The sequence below is a fragment of the Oryctolagus cuniculus genome, chromosome 7, assembly GCF_051225735.1.
Source record: "Oryctolagus cuniculus isolate XC-2025 breed Fujian yellow rabbit chromosome 7, ASM5122573v1, whole genome shotgun sequence".
Classification (NCBI taxonomy): domain Eukaryota; kingdom Metazoa; phylum Chordata; class Mammalia; order Lagomorpha; family Leporidae; genus Oryctolagus; species Oryctolagus cuniculus.
The window spans coordinates 158,504,761-158,524,263 of record NC_142873.1 but is presented as its reverse complement, the minus strand read 5'-3'; the positions used below and the strand labels follow the sequence as shown (position 1 = coordinate 158,524,263).

At 51.8% G+C, this 19,503-nt stretch overlaps 1 protein-coding gene and 1 long non-coding RNA gene across 9 annotated transcripts in view; one reads left to right on the top strand and one right to left on the bottom strand.

Annotated features, from left to right (window-relative positions):
• PEX14 (peroxisomal biogenesis factor 14) overlaps nucleotides 1–19,503 on the top strand; it is a 153,538-nt gene that overhangs the window by 60,267 nt on the left and 73,768 nt on the right. For 6 of the 8 annotated variants that reach the window (XM_070079319.2, XM_070079318.2, XM_051856878.2 and 3 more), the window contains exon 3: nucleotides 936–1,020. The exons of the other annotated variants lie outside the window; for them this stretch is intronic. In XM_070079319.2, the coding sequence (XP_069935420.1) occupies nucleotides 936–1,020 (85 nt within the window). The remainder of the gene's footprint in view (nucleotides 1–935; nucleotides 1,021–19,503) is intronic. 8 annotated transcript variants of the gene reach the window in all.
• Nucleotides 12,237–17,134, bottom strand: LOC149125843 (uncharacterized). Its single transcript, XR_016211288.1, has 3 exons — nucleotides 14,565–17,134; nucleotides 14,069–14,339; nucleotides 12,237–12,360 (listed from the first exon to the last, which is right to left on the bottom strand). It is a non-coding gene; the product is annotated as an uncharacterized LOC149125843 (long non-coding RNA).

Here is a 19,503-nt window from a genome sequence, read left to right as displayed (position 1 = left end):
AATTTTATTTCTGGTCGCAGTACTTTCTGTTTGAATCTCTGCACAGCTGTTACCTTTAGTTTGAAGGATCTGAGAAAACTTCCTTACGTCTGGCCCCTTAGAGATTTTTTTCTTTCACCAACTTAGGAGTGAATCGAAGTACCTGTTGACTTTCCCTGAGGTGGAAAGTGCCAGTCCTTCGGAAAGGCCCCTCTTCCTACCTGGGAGCAGGTTGGCGTTGGCCTCGCGTGGGCTCTGTGTCTGGGATGGAGCATGTGTGAACGGGGTGCCGGGGGTGCCCGGTTTTCCTGCCACCCTTTGCTTGGGTCGTTAGTAAATCAGATTTCATTAAGTAAGACTCACTATCACAGGTAGGTAGGTAATCCATCAGCTTTTAGCCGTGGAAACCCAGAATTTTGCCCCTTGGAAGACTAAGGAATTCGGCTCTCCTGCCGGAGAGGGCTGTGAGAACGGCTGTGTGGTCTGTCGCTCTCCAACCCTCCACTGGCACCCGCACGGTGCTTTGCCGGGCTCTGTGCAGGCAGCCTGAATATCAGAAGATAGCATCATTATGTCTCCAGTCTGTGCTGCACGCTTCTCCATCGGAGTAGGCCGTGAAAGGGCCGTGCTGGTGTGGGGGCGTGGAGAGGGAGTGTTTAGACAGGTGGAGGCGGGAAACAGGCCCTCGTGCACCTGGAGTGATGTGGGTGAGCTCGGCTGAGCTGCCGAGGGCTGTGAAGACTCAGCCTGCACAGGAGGGCCGGTGTGGGCCGGTGCAGGTCTGAGAGGCTGGCCAAGGGACTGGGTGGGCAGACTCCCCCAGCAAGGCCCCCAGGAAGCCACGTGTCTCCTAGTACGGAGACCTCGACGTTTCAGAAAGAAAGGTTGACCTGAACAGAGACCCTTAGAGGACTTTGATGGAAAATTACCTTTCTCTGCTTTTCCTTCCCCACCAGATCGCCACAGCAGTGAAGTTCCTGCAGAATTCCCGGGTCCGCCAGAGCCCACTCGCCACCAGGAGAGCGTTCCTTAAGAAGAAAGGTACGGGTTCCTGCGGCCACGCGGAGTGGTCTGCGGAAAGGGACGGGGGCGGGCTAGGTGGACACCCGTGGTGTAGAAGGCAGGCGCTGAGGGCGCCCAGCGTCCTCATAGCTGTCCTCTGTGCGGGGCAGCCACCCAGTGAGGAAGGCAGGTTCTCTCGCCACAGTGGAGCAGAGGTACTACAGGGCCTGTGTAAAGTGCCCTCTAGAAGGCCGAGGGCCTGGCCGGCATGCGGCACAGGCAGTGTTCGGCGCAGAGTCAGCCCGTTGGCTGCATCTCCAGAGGGCTTGTGCTCCTGTTGAGGACCTGGCTGCGGAGTGGCTGGCTCTCCAGTGGGTGGGCAGCTGCTACAGTGAAGAATGAGGAAGAGGGAAACGGAGGGGGAAGCGAGATGGCCCAACAAGGTCAGCCTAAGGTCAAGCCTGGGGTCAGTCGATCCACGGATTGAAGTGGTAAATTACGGAGTTCATGGTATTTCTGTAAGCAGGGATAAAATTGGATCCTGACAAATTCAATATTGTCTGAAGCAGACAGAATCTATTCTGGTTCTGTTGGAATTTAGGGTATTTTTCTTTTTTGTAAAATGAAAACAAGCAAGTAACCAAAAAAGAAGGCTTACTTTCCATTCTGTGTACATTTAATTTTCTAGAAATCTACCAAGTTGAATAAAGGCCCTTACGTGGCAGAGGAGTGGGATGGGGGTGAGTTTTCTTGCCCCAAAAACAAAAGTCTTTCCTTTAGGAGCTGGAACGTGGGCCTCATAGCTCTTGGTTTTGAGCTCCTAGTTGTGTTCAGTCGGAATGATTGGTGGGCTGCTCAGCGCAGACGGCCACTGAAGGGAAGCCAGCAGTCGGGTTGGTCACTTTACCTAACGTGTCCCAGGGCCACACTCACAGGTTTGGGCAGAATAAGCGCAAACATTTCATTGATGGGCAGCTGCTGGGCTGCAGCCCCAAGGCTGGTCCCTGTGACAGAGCTGGTGAGGGGTGCTGAGCCTGTGCTACTGCACTGTTCTCATCAGCCCCCCCCCCCATCATTAGGAGATTATTAAAATTTGGAGTGTGTTGGCTGGCTTCTCCACTCTGCAAGCATTATGCCATAAAAGAGTTTTTCCTTGAAATATGTGTACCTATGGGGAGTAATTAATCATAAAAGCTTAGGGATTTCAGCTCTCTCATCAAAGCATTGAAGCAGGGGAAAGCTGAGCCTAAAAGCCGAGCTGATTACCCGGGGTAACCTGAGACAAAATCTATGGTTGCCGAGAGATCCTCAGCCCCAGTATATTGTGCAGTGTTAGAACTGCCTGATCGCCTCCTCTACCGACAATGACCAGTTAGTCCTCATCTTCTCTCAAACACAGCTGGGTTAGAATTTCATTTGCAGAAGGTATTTAGAGCAATTTAGAGACAAATGTCTCTGGTGTTTGCTCGGCACTTCCCCACCGCAGGCTTTGCTGAGCAGTTTAGTATCAGGAGCTCCATCTAATCTGTTTAATTTTAATAAATCCCTGACTGGGAGAGGGAAGGAAAAAAAGAGCGAGAGAAACTCCGGACCCAATAATACTTCTTTTGAGTTACTTGGCTCATAATTACTTTAGAGAGGAAACTGTTTTGTCCAATTATTATTTGTTCTTAAAAAAAAAAATCACCAATCGGTGGATTAATTGATTCATCCAAGAGCGAGTGTCCACCCCATGCCATGCCCCCGTTCCCCACACTGGTGATTTAGCCAGGAGGAGAACAGACAAAATCCCTGCCCTCAAAGTGCTTCACTTCCGCTGTGGGGAGGCAGGCAGGGAACAGATGGGGAGGTGAAGTATGTAGTTTGCCAAGGGCAAAGGCCATGGTGGAGAAAAGCAGAGAGTGTGGGGGACGCAGTGTGAAAGAGGGAGTGTCGGAGGTCTCTAAGAGAAGGCGTGTGAGCGGGGACCTGAAGAGGAGTGTGTGTTGGCCACGTGGCTGTAGTTCCTCTCACCTCTGATCTGGGCTGGAGTTCAGGCGTCCAGATCCCCGAGAGGCTGCCCTAACCTCTTCCTCTAAGGAGACCCGCGGAGTTTACCCCTGTACTTAAACCCAGAATCACTAAAGTTAATCACCCGTCTCCATTATCCTCTGAAATGCTGCTTCAGTCAGTAATTATCCATTTCCGAGTTGAATCCCAGTAGGGGAAGTTCTGGCAGGACCTTTTCTGGGCAGAGAATTCCAAGGTTTGATCGGTGTCTGGGGAAGAAAAGCCCCTTCGCGGATTTAAACTTCACTTTTTTAATTTCCGGCTGTTCCTTGGGTCAGGCTTACACGATCAGCAGAGCTTGGCACGGTCTCTGGTGGGGAGGAGAGGAGCGTCTACCCTGTTCCTGACAGTGGTTGGGAAGGAAAGAGAGTTGGCTCACTGGCCGTCGGGTGGGAGGGACCAGGGCTCTGGCGTCCCCAGCCTGCCGTTCCTGCAGGCGTGTTGTGGCACTGGGTTTGCAGGACTGGCTCTGGGAGGGCACTCAGCCCCTGTAGTCTTGGCTTCCTAGCAGATGTCACTTTAGGGAATTACAGCAGAGCACCGACTTGAATTATAATCTCAACTTTTCTTCTTCTTCTTCTTCTTCTTCTTCTTCTTCTTCTTTTTTTTAATAAACATCTCTTTCCTGAGAAGGCAAATCCAATTTTGTTTTTCTTTTAATATTATTTAATATTTAATATAGAAATTGAGGTCCCTGTAGTGCATGTCAGCTCAGTGGAAAATGAGGGTGACTTCAGACTCATCAGCTGAGTTTGTTTTGTTGTGAAACCACAGCCTGGGGGCTGGGCTGCATCCTGCCTCTTTGGCTGACAGGTTAAGCATGGTGCTCTCTGATGGGGGGTGCAGATAAAGGGTAGGGGGCCTTGGAACCACGGAAGGCAAGAGGGAGTGAACGGGACAGGGATGGGATAGCGCTGGGTTGCAAGTTTTCCCCTGCTTGGGCTTTTTATTTTTTGTTTGGAGATCTCTTGGATGCTTTAAAGTCTGAAGATGGAGTCATTAATGAGAAACATGAAGTTATTAGAATCATTTATCATTTTCTTTGAAGTTTGTACTGCCGTTTTGTGTAATTTACAACATTTCTTCCTTTAATCGGGAATTTTTTGGATGAAAGAGAAAGCAGCTGTTCACCTTCAGAGTCCCAGAATAAATGCTTTTGTTTTCCTTCAACCACTGGGTTCTGCAGATGACAGGTCAACTGCGGAGTCAGCCACACATGACGGTAATTGGACTGTGTGTGGGGCGTGAGCCTCACGGAACTGGTCTATATATAGACGCAGTTCTTGCCAGGCAGGCATCATGACTGGGCTTCACACAGGCTGCAGTCCAGGGCTTGAGAGGAACTTAGAAACAGCGACAGAATCAGTCTGGAAGTTAGAGGCTTGGACGCCGTTGTCACTAGTGTTGTTGATTTGACACCGTCAGCCACGAAACGCAGGAGGCCGTCTGCTTCCTAGCATGTTCGGCAGGCTGAGTGCGATGCGTCAAAGTGACCCCGGCTCACCGGAGGCCGGGGAGGGGACGGTGTCGGCCGTGCACTTCTCCGACACACCTGTCGAGAAGCAAGCGCGTGGGAAGCAGGGGCGCATCCCAAGCTTTTCTGTAGACTCCTGCACAGAGGGAGGGTTGGCGTTGCCTGGCACTTCGGCCCACTTTGCCCTTCTCACGTACGTCAAGCAAAGGGCCTTTTTCTCATGGAATAAATAGTCCCGGGGGGTGGAGGTGGGCAGGGAAACTAAACAAATGAAGCACACTTTGGGAACGACTTTCTCGTTCTAAAAGGTGACACCAGATCTCACCCTCTTCTGTTCCTGGAAGCGGAAGCCCTGGCAGCAGAGCTGCCTGCTTGCTGGCGGTGACCGTGAGGAAGGGACCTGCCAGCCTCAGCCTTGGCAGTGGGTGGAGGTGAAGGGCTCCTCTCGCTGCGGTGCTTCCAGGGGGAGTGAATCCTGCACAGACTTCAACTGAGCTCTCTTTCATTACCTTCTTTTTTTTTTTTTTTTTTTTTTTATCATTTACGTCCATTTCATGAGGTAGTTTGCATGTCCTTGAATGGAATCTCGTTACCATGAAAGCTTTTTTAGCATTGATTTCATAACAGTCTTAATTTAATAGCTCCATCATTACTGAGAAGCTCTGGGAGTGGGGCCCTGACTTTCCAGGTCACTGACCTTTTAATTACAAACCTTGTTCTGATAGCCAGGTTATCGACTGGACAGCTCCCAGCTTGTGCCCCCAGGATGCAAACCAAAATAACTGTGTTTCCTCCCCCATCTCCAGGAAAAAAAAATGTAACCTCTTGTGTTTCTAAAATTAATTTTCTCCTTCAGCTTTACTTTATAATTAATTCCTGAGTATGTCTTAGTGATGCCAGAAGTCTTTTTCCAAAGCTTTTGTTCCTGGAGCTGGGGTCCAGCCGATAGCCTGGGGGCAGGGGGCAGAGTTGGTGCCAGCTCCCGGCCCTGCGTGACTGCGGCCGGTTTCCTCGGCGGCGGCAGCTCCCGCGGCGGAGCTGGCAGGACTGCTGGTGGCTCCGCGAGGGGCTCCTAGCCCTTCTGAGTCTTCGTTAATGAGACATGGATTATGGGCTCGAGACTTAGATGCATGCCTCTGTCTGCCAGAGCAACTGAACCTGGCGCAACATAGACGTTTTAAAAGCCGTGGCCATTCTGAGAAAGGCCAGAAGTGGAAGGATTTCTCTTCTTGCTTCTTACCTCTTTGTTAGGCGTGGAGGGAACAGGTCCTGCCTGAGGAGTTCCACGTGGGTCACGAGCTTGAGCCACTGGCTTGATCTAGGTTCTCTCGCATTGGGCGTGGAGAGGGAGAGGAAAAGGGAGGACAGTGGGCAGCAGGTCGGGTGAGCAGGAAGATCCCGTGTTGTGGACGTGTCCCTCTGTCCTGAGCAAACAAGCCTCCTGGCAGTACGAGCCTTCCTCAGGAGAGAGACGCAGAAGGCACAGGGAGCGGTGTCCACTAGCAGTAGTCCCGGGAGTCCAGCCTGTGGCACTGTGGCATCGATCTCCCCACTTCCTGCTCCTCCCACGCGCAGCCACGCCCTGGCGTGGGTCTGGGGCAGGGTCGGGTAGGGGAGGCACCCTGCAGGTGAGCAAGGAGCCGCGGCCGGAACAGACAGGGCCGTGTGGCAGCCGCAGGCTCGTGCCTGAGGATGATTGAGTATCTCCATCCATCTGTTGTGCGCGGACCGTCTTCCCTCCCTGCCAGTCTTGCATCTGCATATCCGTCACCTGCTGTTCCGGACCAGCCCATTCATCACGCTGACTGGTTCCCCCCCATCAAGTTTCCTGCTCCCCTTGTTATCCAAACTTGTCTTGAACTCCACAGATTTCTCTCAGCATCCAGCGAGACCTCAGCAGCTAGGGCAGCCAAGTGCCGTGGCGTAGACACACTCGGCTAGGGCAGCCAAGTGCCATGGCGTAGACACACTCGGCTAGGGCAGCCAAGTGCCGTGGCGTAGACACACTCAGCTAGGGAGCCAAGTGCCGTAGCGTAGACACACTCAGCTAAGGCCGCCAATGCCATGGCGTAGACACACTCAGCTAAGGCCGCCAATGCCATGGCCTAGACACACTTGGCTAGGGAGCTGAGTGCCGTGGCGTAGACACACTCGGCTAGGGCAGCCAAGTGCCGTGGCGTAGACACACTCGGCTAAGGCCGCCAGTGCCATGGCCTAGACACACTCGGCTAGGGCAGCCAAGTGCCGTGGCGTAGACACACTCGGCTAGGGAGCTGATTGCTGTGGTATAGACACACTTGGCTAGGGAGCTGGGTGCTGTGGCTTGGACATACTCGGCTAGGGAGCTGGGTGCTGTGGCTTGGACACACTCGGCTAGGGCTGCCAAGTGCTGTGGCGTGGACACCCTCGGCTAGGGAGCTGAGTGCCGTGGCGTGGACAACCACGGCTTCCTCATTCGGGGGGAAGCCCACAGCACTTGCTCCCCCAAGAAACCCGAGCTAACTCATTTCCTGCCCTGCACCCTACGATGGGGTGACGCAGCGGAGGAGCCTGGGGGAGGGCAGCTCTTCGGGATTCACCTGGTAACGTTGATGTTTTTCCTGAAAATGAAGAGTGATTCTTTTCATAAACTTGTGCGCCTGCAGCGACACTACGAAGAAAAGCAAAGTGACAAAAGTGACATTTCATGTATCTCAGTCTTACTGAAATGACCTTTAAAACTTTTTGACAAGGTAGGGTATCCCCATCGTTTTAAAAGTTCGTCAAGAGGGTGCACAGTGAGGAACGCGCCTCCCACCCCGTCCCGTCCCGTCCCGTCCCGTCCCTGCTCCGACTTCCTTCCCCGAGGATGCCGCTCCGAGCAGTTTGCTGTGGGTCGTTGCAGAGAGCATTGCTGTGCGTCAGATGTGTTCCTGTGACTCCCGAGTCCAGTGGTAGCAGGTTACTACTCGCCCGCTGCTGGACACTTGGGTGGCTCCGCTTTGGGGATATTAAAGACAAAGCTGCCTGTGTAAGTCTGTGTGTGTAATCCCTTCCCTCAAGGCAGATACCTCGTGGGCGAATGGCTGGGTCCTATGGGAGGTGTGTTTTAACTTTTTTTTTTTTTAAAGATTTTATTTATTTATTTGAGAGGTAGAGTTACAGACAGTGAGAGGGAGAGATAGAAAGGTCTTTCCTCTGCTGGTTCATTCCTCAGATGGCTGCAACAGCCGGAGCTGTGCTGATCCAAAGCCAGGAGCCAGGTGCTTCTTCCCGGTCTCCCATGTGGGTACAGGGACCCAAGGACACGGGCCATCCTCTACTGCTTTCCCAGGCCACAGCAGAGAGCTGGATTGGAAGAGGGGCAGCCAGGCCTCAAACTGGCGCCCATATGGGATGCTGGCGCCGCAGGCGGAGGATGAACCCACTGCGCCACGGCGCCGGCCCCATGTGTATTTAACTTCTAAGGAAAGTTGTGTTCTGTTTTGAAAGTGGTTGTGCCATTTGATGTCACTGGCAGTCACGTGTGAGCACTGCGCTTTGGGTCCATGGAATGGGAAGGGGCGAGGTTTCCCAGTACTGACCCCACATAGCTTTAGAAACAGTCTTCAGAGTGACCAAAGAATGGGTCATATTGGAATACAAGCGCCTGGAAGACCCTGGAGCACAGATTTTGGGGTCCCAGACCCAGCCTCACCACTTTTGAGTTGTGCAGTCCCGCAGAAAATACTTGGCCTCACACATCTTGGTTTCTTTAACTGTAAAATGGAGTCAATGGTAGTATTGACTGTGAAAGAGTCTTGTAGGAATTACGTGAAAATAGTTGGAAGTGTGTAGCAGAGAGCCTTGCACTACAATCCGAGCTTGGTCGACAGCAGTGCTGATCAGGTGCGTCCTCTAGAGGGGAGGCTTTTCAGGGAACAAGAAGAAGTGCCCTTTTGCCCGTGGTCTCGCATTCACGCCGCTGTGAAGAGCGTGCCGGAGTCTCTCGCTCTGCTTCCCTCAGGGCGGAGTGACCCTTTAGCCCGAGGTGTTGGTTATCAGACCGACTGTCAAAGTTGCCGCACACACATCCCAAGGCCTGCATCATCACTTCGTGTCCTCACACAGGCCCTGTATCAGCTCACACCCTCACAGTGAGAAGAGTGAGTCCCGCACACTTTAGATCGTGGCGAGCCGACACAGGGAAGATGTGTACGTGGAGATCTGCAGTGTCCGCTGGGGCTCTTGCAGTGATGGGGCTCTGTGGCAGTCAGTGCACTGCGATGTCATGTTACAAAGATAAACCTGATGGTGTCGCAGAAATCCACGCAACAGAAACTTCTAGGAATTTTGAGTAGAAGAAGGATTTAATACGGGTGGTTAAGGAGGTTACAGCATACTCGAAAGGGCTAGAGGAGTAACCATGACCAGGCCTCCAGGAGTGAGTTCCAGAACTCTGGGAAGCTAACTTGCCAGGGGCTGCTGCCTCAGCCTGGATCAGGCACTTGGGGGGTGGGGCGGGGTGTGGGGAGGCTGCCACTGGAGCTGGTGAGTCCCAGAGCACTTCCCGTTAGCTCTGACACAGGGACCAGGAAGTTGCCACTGCTGCCACCGCTGCTGGTGTCTTCTGTGTTCACAAAGTCAATCACAGGACGTTGGAGTATGAACTTGGCTTCCACCTCTGTTAAAACTGCCGTGAGGGTGGACTCTGGACACTGCAGTCAGAAACCCGAGTGTTTCCAATATCTGCTATGTGTGCAGTGACCAAAAGCAGCAAAGGACAGCTCTTTGCCCCCTTTTTACTTTGTAAGCCACCTGTGAGTACCCCTAAAGAGGGGGACTCACTTGCTGTCCAGAGCTCTAGCTGCCAAGGAGTCTGGGAAATGGAACTTCTAGCACTCCAGTCCCTGCACTGGAGGAAGACACACGGGGTAGAAGTGGGAGTGGGTGCTGGAACCATAGAGGAAGAAGATGCATGAATAATACAGCACGTTTGTCCCAAAGCAGAGTATAGGCACGTTTATACGACAAGTCTCTTAAAAATTATTTTGTATTTTTAAAGATTTTATTTATTTGGGGGTGGGGGGAGAGAAAGAAAGGTCTTCCATCCATTGGTTCACTCCCCAAATGGCTGCAGCTGCTGGCTGGGCCAATCTGGAGCCAGGAGCTTCTTCCGGGTCTCCCGCGCAGGTGCAGGGGACCAAGGATGTGGCCATCTTCTGCTTTCCCAGGCCATAGCAGAGAGCTGGTGGAAGAGGAGCAGCTGGGACATGAACCAGCACCCATGTGGGATACTGGTGCTGCAGGTGGAGGCTTAGCCCGATATGCCACAGCGCCAGCCTCCATTTTTATCTTTTGAAAGGCAGGGATGGAGAAGAGACACCTTCCATGTATTGATTCACTCCTCAAATGCCTGTAACAGCTAGGGCTGGGCCAGGAGCCTGGCACTACGTCCAGGTCTCCCATATGGGTGGCAAGAACCCAAGTACTTGAGGCCATCACCTGCTGCCTCCAGGGTATGCCGTTAGCAGGAAGCTGGAACTGAAAGTGGAGCCAGGACTTGAGCTCGGGCTCTCTGATATGGGATCCAGGCATCCCAAGTGGTGACTTTGAACTGTTGTGCCCGCTGACTAGCCTCTTTCTTCTGAAGCCTTAAACTAAGGATTTTCAGAGCTGTTTAGACAGCCCACAGAATGGGAGATGCATTTCATTTCACAAAGAGCAAATTATGGGCCAGCGCTGGGGCTCACTAGGCTAATCCTCTGACTGCGCAGCCAGCACCCCAGGTTCTAGTCCCAGTTGGGGCACCAGATTCTGTCCTGGTTGCTCCTCTTCCAGTCCAGCTCTCTGCTGCGGCCTGGGAGTGCAGTGGAGGATGGCCCAGGTCCTTGGGCCCTGCACCCACATGGGAGACCAGGAGGAAGCGCCTGGCTCCTGCCTTCAGATCAGCACAGTGCTGGCCGTAGCGACCACTTCGGGGGTGAACCAACGAAAAAAGACCTTTCTCTCTGTCTCTGTCTCTCTCACTGTCTAACTCTGCCTATCAAAAAAAAAAAAGAGCAAATTATGTGTATATATGAGGGAAAGGTACTGTACGGTTAACCAGCTTTGTTTTTTGAGATGAGCTAGACCTTAATGGTTAGCAAAAGCTATGGTACTAGAGCTCCAGATTGTGTAAGAGGCAAATATGGATATATTCTGTATCACCACTAGCTTTCTAAGGTGACTTTTCTCTTTTTAAGATTTATTTATTTGATAGGCAAAGTTACAAAGAGGCAGATGCAGAGAGAGAGAGAGAGATTGAGATTTTCCATTCACTGGTTTACTCCCCAAATGGCCGTGAACGGCTGAAGCTGAGCCGATCCAAAGCCAGGAGCTTCTTCCTGGTCTCCCACACAGTTTCAGGGGCCCAAGCACTTGGGCCATCTTCTGCTGCTTTCCCAGGCCACAGCAGAGAGCTGGATCGGAAGAGGAGCAGCCAGGACTCGAACCAGCGGCCATATGGGATGCGATGCTGGCACCACAGGAGGTGGCTTCACCTGCTACACCACAGTGCCAGCCCCTCTAAGATGCTTTTAAGGAAACTTGTTCTTCTTATTGGTTGTAGGGTGGGAGTTTCTTTAAGGAAGTTTATATGCTAAGGATAGACAAGTTTTCACAAAAGGTACTGCATGATACATGGGTTTATCAGAACTGTTGGAAAATATTGGAAGCAGGGATTTTTGAAACAACAGAAGGTATAACATAAGGCAGTCTCTAATGAAAAAATATTTTATGTTGATTGGACTGTAATTAGAAAGATTTAAAAATGACTTTGGATGATATCATTAATTTACCAATCCATTGTTAGAGTCAACATTTTGAGCCCATGCCTTATTAAAAAAAGAAAAAGCATTTGCTGGTATGCAAGTGTGTATTCCAGTATCTGCATTATATATATGCATATGGATGATATATCTGAATATAAGACGGTATAGGCCTATTAGGTTTGCTAGTCAACAGCTTTATCTTCTTTGCATTTTTGAAATAAGTCTAGGCCATTCACTGGCGGTCTCCAGTATTAGAATGAGGAGGAGGTGGGCTTGCATTTCAGTCGTGTTGAGAACAAGCACCTCTAGTAACTTCCCTCTGTCTTTGAGCAGACCTGTGTTTGGTTTCTAAATCATGCTGTCAGGAGCGGGTCTTCTCAGAGCGCTGCCCTGTACCAGACAGGAGGACGTGGGAAGGCTTTAGTCTCTTACTGTTAATTATTCTTTTTAGTTTTAAAGCCCTTTAAAGTAATCTTTCTGTAATTAGATTGCTGAGTAGATTGTCTCTGGTAATATGGTGGTCTTTAAATTTTGTGTAGATTTTCGATTTGTTAAGTGATCGCAAAGGCTTTCGTTCATAAAGTTGAAGTTTACCATATCATGGTATTTCAGCAGAAAAAAAAACATGACCTTCCATGATAAATTAAATATCACAACCACGTAAATGTCATCTTTTCAGTGAAACCTAAAGTGTGTAGGAATGGGACCCTTTTCCACTCTGTTTTTGGCTTCAAGCTGTATCTGTACTCTTAACCGATAAGAAAAGCGTTCTACCCCTGACAGTGGTAAACATGGACGCTAAAGAACAAAGTCAACCTTTCCAGTTTTGTGAGTCACAAACGGAATTGTGAATTAAATATTCTAATTGCAAAATTTGGGGTCTTGGCCGAAAGAGCACAGGTTGAATTTGAAGAAGAGGCAGTTAGAAAATCGGTTTAACTTACAAGCAGAGATAATTTGCACAGGGTGTAATTGGAAGAGAACAAATATGGAGCTCCACGATATTCTCCATTTGTGATATTTACTTACATTTTTTTCCCAATCAAAGGCCCTCTTTTAAATAGCCTTGAAACGAGGAGACAAAGCCTGAAATAGAAATGAGAGAAGCAGGAATAACGGGAGCAACAGAAACGCGCACTGTGCTTTTGAAGATCTTAGCAGCTAATTTTGAAAGACTTCTAGCATCCATACAATCCTACAAGTATGTATTTATTTACTTTAAAAGATTTATTTATCTATGTGAAAGTTGGAGTTAAACAGAGAGAGGAGAGAGAGAGAGAGAGAGGGAGGGAAGGAGGGAGGGAGAGAGAAAGGTCTTCCATCCGCTGGTTCACTCCCCAACTGGCTGCAATGGCCGGAGCTGAGCTGATCTGAAGCCAGGAGCCAGGAGCTTCTTCTGGATCTCCCACGCAGGTGTAGGGGCCCAAGGAGTTGGGCCATCTTCTACTGCTTTTCCAGGCCATGGCAGAGAGCTGGATTGGAAGTGGGGCAGCCGGGACTCAAGCCGGTGCCCATATGGGATGCCGGCACTGCAGGCAGTGGCTTTACCCACTATACCACAGCGCCAGCCCCACAAGTATTTATTGAGTACATGTATTTTACTGGCACCATGGATATAGTAGTGAGTAGAACAGATAGAGGTCTGGGGTGGAGACAGGACCGACACCCCCCCCCCCCCCCCCCGATATGTGAACAAATAAGAAAACTGATGACGGAGAGGCGAGCTGCAGGAGCATGCGGGGGGGGGGGGCAGGCCTGCACTGGGAGGGTTGCTGATACCACAATGCCAACGGTTCTGTGAAGAACAAGAGCGCTTGGCCAGTGGGGATGGCAGGCTCCGAGACTCTAAGGCAGGAAAGGAGTTTGATTTGATTCAGGAACCCATGGTGGGACTGTGGTTGTGGTGGAAAATGAGTGGTATTTTACAGCTTCCATCTGAAGATGCTGTGGAAGAGAAAACGCCGGGGACGGGCATTTGGCCCAGCAGCAAAGACCCTCTTTGGGGTGCCTGCATCCCATGTGGGAATCCTTGGGTTCAAGTCCCAGCCTTTCTCCAAGTTTCTCACTAATGTGCACCCTGGGAGGTAGCAGGATAGGCCCTCGTACTTTGGTCTCTGCCACCCACAGGAGAGACCGTATTGATTTCTCGGCTCCTGGCTTTGGCCTGGCCCAGCCCTGGCTGTTGTACACATGTGGGGAGTGAGCCGTCAGATGGGAGATACTTTGTCTCTGTCTCTCACCTTTCTCTTTCTCTCTCTCCGATAATGAAATAAGTTGATTAAGAGGAATGAAAGACATCCGTAGGAGTTTCCTATTTCCCAGTCTGAGTTTTCTCGTGTGATCCCTGACCGAGTTCAGCTGTATTCACCAGGCATGGTCTGGTGTCAGCCGTGTGCCGTGCTAAATGCACCAGAGATTATAAATGGTCCACGGCCTCGGAGAACTTCGTGATGAGATGGTAGAAGCCACTGGTAACACAGTTATTGTGATTTATAAGCAGACCTGAGCTGATACAGTACACGCTGCATAATAACCACTGGCATATGTATTTTACTTTATGGTTTAAAAGCATTCTCACATACATTTGGTCATTTAATCTTCGTGGTAAACTCTTTCCCCAAAAAGTGAACACATCAGCACGGAGGCTTAGGGAAGGAGGCCGCGTGCCTCTGTCATCACTGGGTTGGATTTCAGCGTGTAGACGGCTCGCGTGGACCAGGGCCCTCTGCTTGATGCACCACATTTTAGCAATGAAATCTAGACTGACCGCTGAGGTCACTTATTTCGTCCATACCTTTCATGTGCGTGGATTGCACTGACCATCGCAGTGGAGGACTCATTTGATGTCAGCTGGCCGTCGTTGCCGAGTCTTCGTGTGGCCTTGCTGGGGCTCCAAGGCAGAGCTCGTCCCTGGGCTTGTGAAGAGGGCGTGTTGGGCTCGGAGCGCTTGGCTCTGTTGAGTGGTGTTCTGCAGGACGCTTTTATCAGGACATGAAGGGTAGACAGGGCGATCCCTGCGCCTGTGGAGAGGTCGATGGTGACATTACACAGTCTCCGAGAGCATCCTGCAGCAAATGCATGGGTTATATTAAAAATTGCAATCATATCATTTTTTATAGCAAATTGCTGACCTTATGCAGTAGAATCAGCTTTATTGAATTTTGCCAAAAATGCGTTTATAATTCTGCCATACACACATGATATTCATGTCCTTGCTGTCCATGTGGAAATGTCCCTTTTATGATGCTAAACAAATTAAATCGACTTTCTCCGGCGCTGCTGTGCCTCACCTTTAAGATCTGTTCTCAGGAGCTGAACCTGCAGGACGCGGCGCTCACGTCCATTAGCTAGTAGAGCGCCGGAGGCGGGTGCGTGAGGGAGCCCTGCCCCGGCACTCGGCCGGCCAGCGCGGAGACTGCCCAGAGGCCGTGCTAGGACAGGAGTGGGTGTCTTGTTCACTGCCTGAACACTAACAAGCCTTCCCCATAATTACTCTGTTTGTTTGGGGGAAAGGTAGTTATTTGTTTAAAGGGATTTCTTGGTGAACCAAGAGTCTACAGGTGTAGCTAGTCCTCAGCTATTCATTTGTGAATGACTCATCGCAAAAGTTTCTTCCTAAACCAGTTTTTCTTTAATTCTCTATAGCTGCGCTTCCTTTCTAACCATTGTGGTATCAATGATGCAAACTGATTTTAATGTTGGTCTAACAATGTAATGTTAGTCTAACGACCAGAAAGCCATAGAGCGTATTTAAGTGAGACACACGCTTTACAGTTACCTGCTTTCCAGAATCGTTTGCTCTGATTTGATTCTGCTTTTCATGTGGCTCTGAGCATGGTCTATGTGTCTGTAGATATCTGACTGTAAATTGCCACTTCCCAGACTCTTTTGCACTTAGAAGCAGTGTGATTCAGTGGAGAAACCATCCATTCATTGACTAATCATTTATTAAATACCCATTTCCTCCATGCCCCAGTGTTTGTGCTAAGCACAACAAATACAAGAATAAGATTTTGATATGTAAACACAGGTGTGGATAATAAAACACTGCTGTGCTGCCCTAGGTGTACGTGTGGAGGCCAGTGTGTCCGGGGGAGGCCGCCCTGATAGGAGCCCTCCGGGGGCGTCAGTTGTCTGCAGGGTTTCAGGTGGAGTGGCGATCCAGTCGCTGCAGAGGTGGTGGTGGGAAGCTAGTCTGGGAGGCAGGAGACTCAGGCTAAGGTCCTAACTCAAGGGTTAGGATTTCGTTGTGTGGTCAGGGAGAGACCACTGAGGCATTTTAGGTGCCGTGCAGTAGTACCCTGTCCTCGTCAGAATGCCCCCTCTGAAGGCAGTGGGCGGTGGTTAGCACTAGGAACTGCTTGATGGACTAGGGCAGTTGCTGTGGGAATGGAGAAGAGGCTTGGGGAGAGGGAGGAGGAAATCCAGTCTCTAGAATTGGTGTCTGAATGGTGTGGAGAAAGGGAGGGTGCGGGCCTGTGGCTCAGGAGTGGTGTGGAGGCTGACAGGTAAGAGTAGAGGGGCTGGGGATGGCTCCGTGGCAGAGTGGGTAAAGCTGCCGCCTGCGACGCCGGCATCCTCTAGGAGTGCCTGTTCAAGACCTGGCTGCTCCACTTCCTATCCAGTTCCCTGCTGATGCACCAGGAAAGAAGCAGAAGTTTGGCCCGAGCGCCTGGGCCCCTGCATCCTCACGGGAAACCCAGAAGAATCTCCTGGCTCCTGTCAGAAGGCAGAGACAGATGGAGAGCAAGCGTCCAACTGCTGGCTCACTCCTCACGTGCCTGTAACAGCCACGTGCCTGTAACAGCTGGAACTCCATCTGGGTTTCTCACGTGGGTGGCCTCGTACTTGAGCCATCATCTCCTGCCTCCCACGGTCTGCATTAGCAGGAAGCTGGGTTGGAAACAGAGTTACCGGGGACTCAAACCAGGCACTCCAATATGGGATGCAGGCCCCTCAAGTGGAGACTTACCTGCTGTGCCAAACACCCACCCCATGATAACCTTAGAGAAAGTCAGATAAAGAAGCTTTGCAAAGAGAAAGGAGACTGAAATTTATGGGGAAGATTTTCTACATTAATTTCTAGGTTTAACAATTCCAATAAAAGCCTCAATTAGGGGCCAGCCCTGTGGCGAAGTGGGTAAAGCCACCGCCTGCTGTGCTGGCATCCCATATGGGTGCCGGTTCGAGTCCTGGCTGCTGGACTTCTGATTCAGCTCTCTGCTAATGGCCTGGGATAGCAGTAGAAGATGACCCAAGTTCCTGGGCCCTGCACCCATGTGGGAGACTCAAAAGATGCTCCTGGCTCCTGGCTTCGTATCGGCCTAGTTTGGCTGTTGGGGCCATTTGGGGAGTGAACCAGTGGATGAAAGACCTGTCTCTCGCCCTACCTTTGCCTCTCTGTACTCTACTTTTCAAATAAAAAAGTCTTAAACCAATTAGTTTTAATTTTCTCAGATGTTCCTCAAGCGTATCTGGGAGAATACATGAGAAAGAATAACTAGGGATGGGCGCCGGCATTGGGGTGCAGTAGGTAAAGCCCCTGGCTGCGACACCAGCATTTCAGATTGGCAGTTTGTGTTCTGACTGCTCTACTTCCCATCCGACTCCCTGCTAATGGGTCTGGGAAAAGCAGCAGAGGATGGTGCAAGTGCTTGGGCCCTGCACCCACTCGGGAGACCTAGAGGAAGCTCCTCCTGGCTTCTGGCTTCCGTGTGGCCCAGCCCTGACTGTTGGCGGCCATTTGAGAAGTGAACCAACACATGGAGATCGCTCACGTGCGCGCTCTCTCTCTCCCCTCCCCTCTCTGTAACTCTGCCTTTCAAGTGGATAAAATAGATCTTAAAAAAAAAAAAAAAAAAAAAAGGAAAAGGAAAGGGCTCTAGCCTGCAGGGCCCGAGGCAGTGGGAGGGAGGAAGTCCTGGGCACCCAGCCCTGTGGTGGGTGGGCATGCAGGGGTGGAGGCGCTGCGGGCACGCAGGGGTGGAGGCGCTGCGGACATGCAGGGGTGGAGGCGCTCCGGGCATACAGGGTGGAGGTGCTGTGGACACACAGGGGTGGAGGCATTGTGGGCACCCAGGGGTGGAGGCACTGCAGACATGCAGGGGTGGAGGCGCTGCGGGCAGGGGCGGAGGCGCTGCGGACACGCAGGGGCGGAGGCGCTGCGGGCATGCAGGAGTGGAGGCGCTGCGGACATGCAGGGGCGGAGGTGCTGCGGGCATGCAGGGGCGGAGGCGCTGCGGGCGTGCAGGGACGGAGGTGCTGCAGGCATGCAGGGGCGGAGGCGCTGCGGACATGCAGGGGTGGAGGCGCTGAAGACATGCAGGGACGGAGGCGCTGCGGGCGTGCAGGGGCGGAGGCGCTGCGGGCGTGCAGGGGTGGAGGCGCTGCGGGCGTGCAGGGGCGGAGGCGCTGCGGGCGTGCAGGGGCGGAGGCGCTGCAGAGATGTGGGGTCTCTGGCATCTGGCTTCCAGAGCTGCTCCCTCCCCAGGTGACTGTGCGGCTTGCTGTCTTCTCACTGATGCTGTGAAGTGGATTCACTGAAACTTGAGTCTCTCTGAAGAGAGAAGATGGCCTTCGTGAAGCAAGTGTCATTTTATCCGGAGATGATTTCGCAGTGATAAGCCAAGTCTTTCTGCTTCCAGGCGAGGTCCCCCCTCCTGCCAGGAAGAGCGGGTCCCACTGACTCCGACCATGGTCCTGGGGGGCTGCCACTCGGCCTGCCCTTGAAACCTTGGCCTCCAGAGGGTGTCCCCCGCCGTGTCATCCGCCGTTTGCTTGTTCCTCCCTAGCTGTCCTGTGCGATGTCTGTGTGTTTTGCTGAACTTGCAATAATTCATCGGATTCCCCATCTGACCCGAACAGTTTGTTCATGGCACAGTGGTGTTAGTACCTTGTTTGGTTTTGCCTTGGTTTTGCCTTGGTTTCCTGGTAGTAGGGAGGCTTCCTGGTACCTTTACTCTTAAATTGACGGAGTTCGAAGTGTAGACGATGTGTGGAGCTGAGGAAAAGCCTGAAAGATCAGAGCTCCAAGAAGAATTAGGATGAAAACGATGATCAGTCCATTAACTGACTTCCTGGGGGGTTCCAGAGCTCAACGTGATCCGTGAGCTTCATGCTGCTAGCGCCAGGCCACTCGCAGCGGTGCGCAGAGGAGCGGCTGTCGCCTCTTCGCTCCTCTGCTGCTGGTCCAGCCAGAGTTTGGAGGTCTGAGGGCACGGCTCTTGTTCAGCTCACACAGCTCAGTCCAGACCCAGTGCCTGGGGCAGAGGGTGGACTTGCTTTGGTGGAGAGCTGAGATCTGCAGTTTTGAAAGCTTACCCTACATACACTCTGTGTAAAGTGTGTCTACACATGTTTCTTCTCCGTGGCCATCCTGTCAGTCCACTTTTGTCCACCTTCTCTGGGGAAAGGTGGTTTTAGCCACAATTCACAGTAGCCCTACTATGTTAACCTGTTTCTTTGGTTACTCTGACCAAATACCTGAGGCAGGCCACTTTATTTATTTGTTTTTAAATTTTTTTTTTTTAAATTAAAGGCAGAGGGGAGAGAGGGAGAGAGAGAGAGAGAGATCCTCCATCTGCTGGTTCAACTCCCCAAATAGCCACAACAACCTGGACTGGGCCAGGCCGAAGCCAGGAGCTGCCTCCAGGTCTCCCACATGGGTGGCTGGGGTCCAGGGACTTGGACCATTTTCCACTGCTCTCCCAGGCACATTAGCAAGGAGCTGGGTCATTAGGTGGAGCAGCCAGGACCCAAACCAGTGCCCACGTGGGATGACTGATGCCACAGATGGCTTAGCCCATTGCACCTGCCCGCTGGCCTCAGAGGCAGGCTACTTTATAAATAGGTTTGTTTTGGCTCATGCTAGCGTGCAGGGTCTAGGGCCACATCTGGTGATGGCCTTCTTGCTACAAGAGTCCTGAGGTGGCCTGAAATGTCACTTGGCAGGAGAAGGGGAGCGCGTGGGCGGGCGGGTGTGCGTGCGGGCGGGTGTGTGTCTTTGTGTGTGTGTGTGTGTGTGTGTCTGCCTGCCTGCCTGTCCTCTCTCCCTCTCCTTATAAAGGCACCAGGATTCGGTCGTGTCTCATCCCGATCACCTGGAGGCCCTGCACCTGAACACCACAGCCGGGCTGACTGTCCACGCTCATTCAGGCCTTACGGGGCATTGCATTTCAACACTGAAGCCCTGGGGACACTCACACCTCATCCAAGCACCTGCTGTGTCTC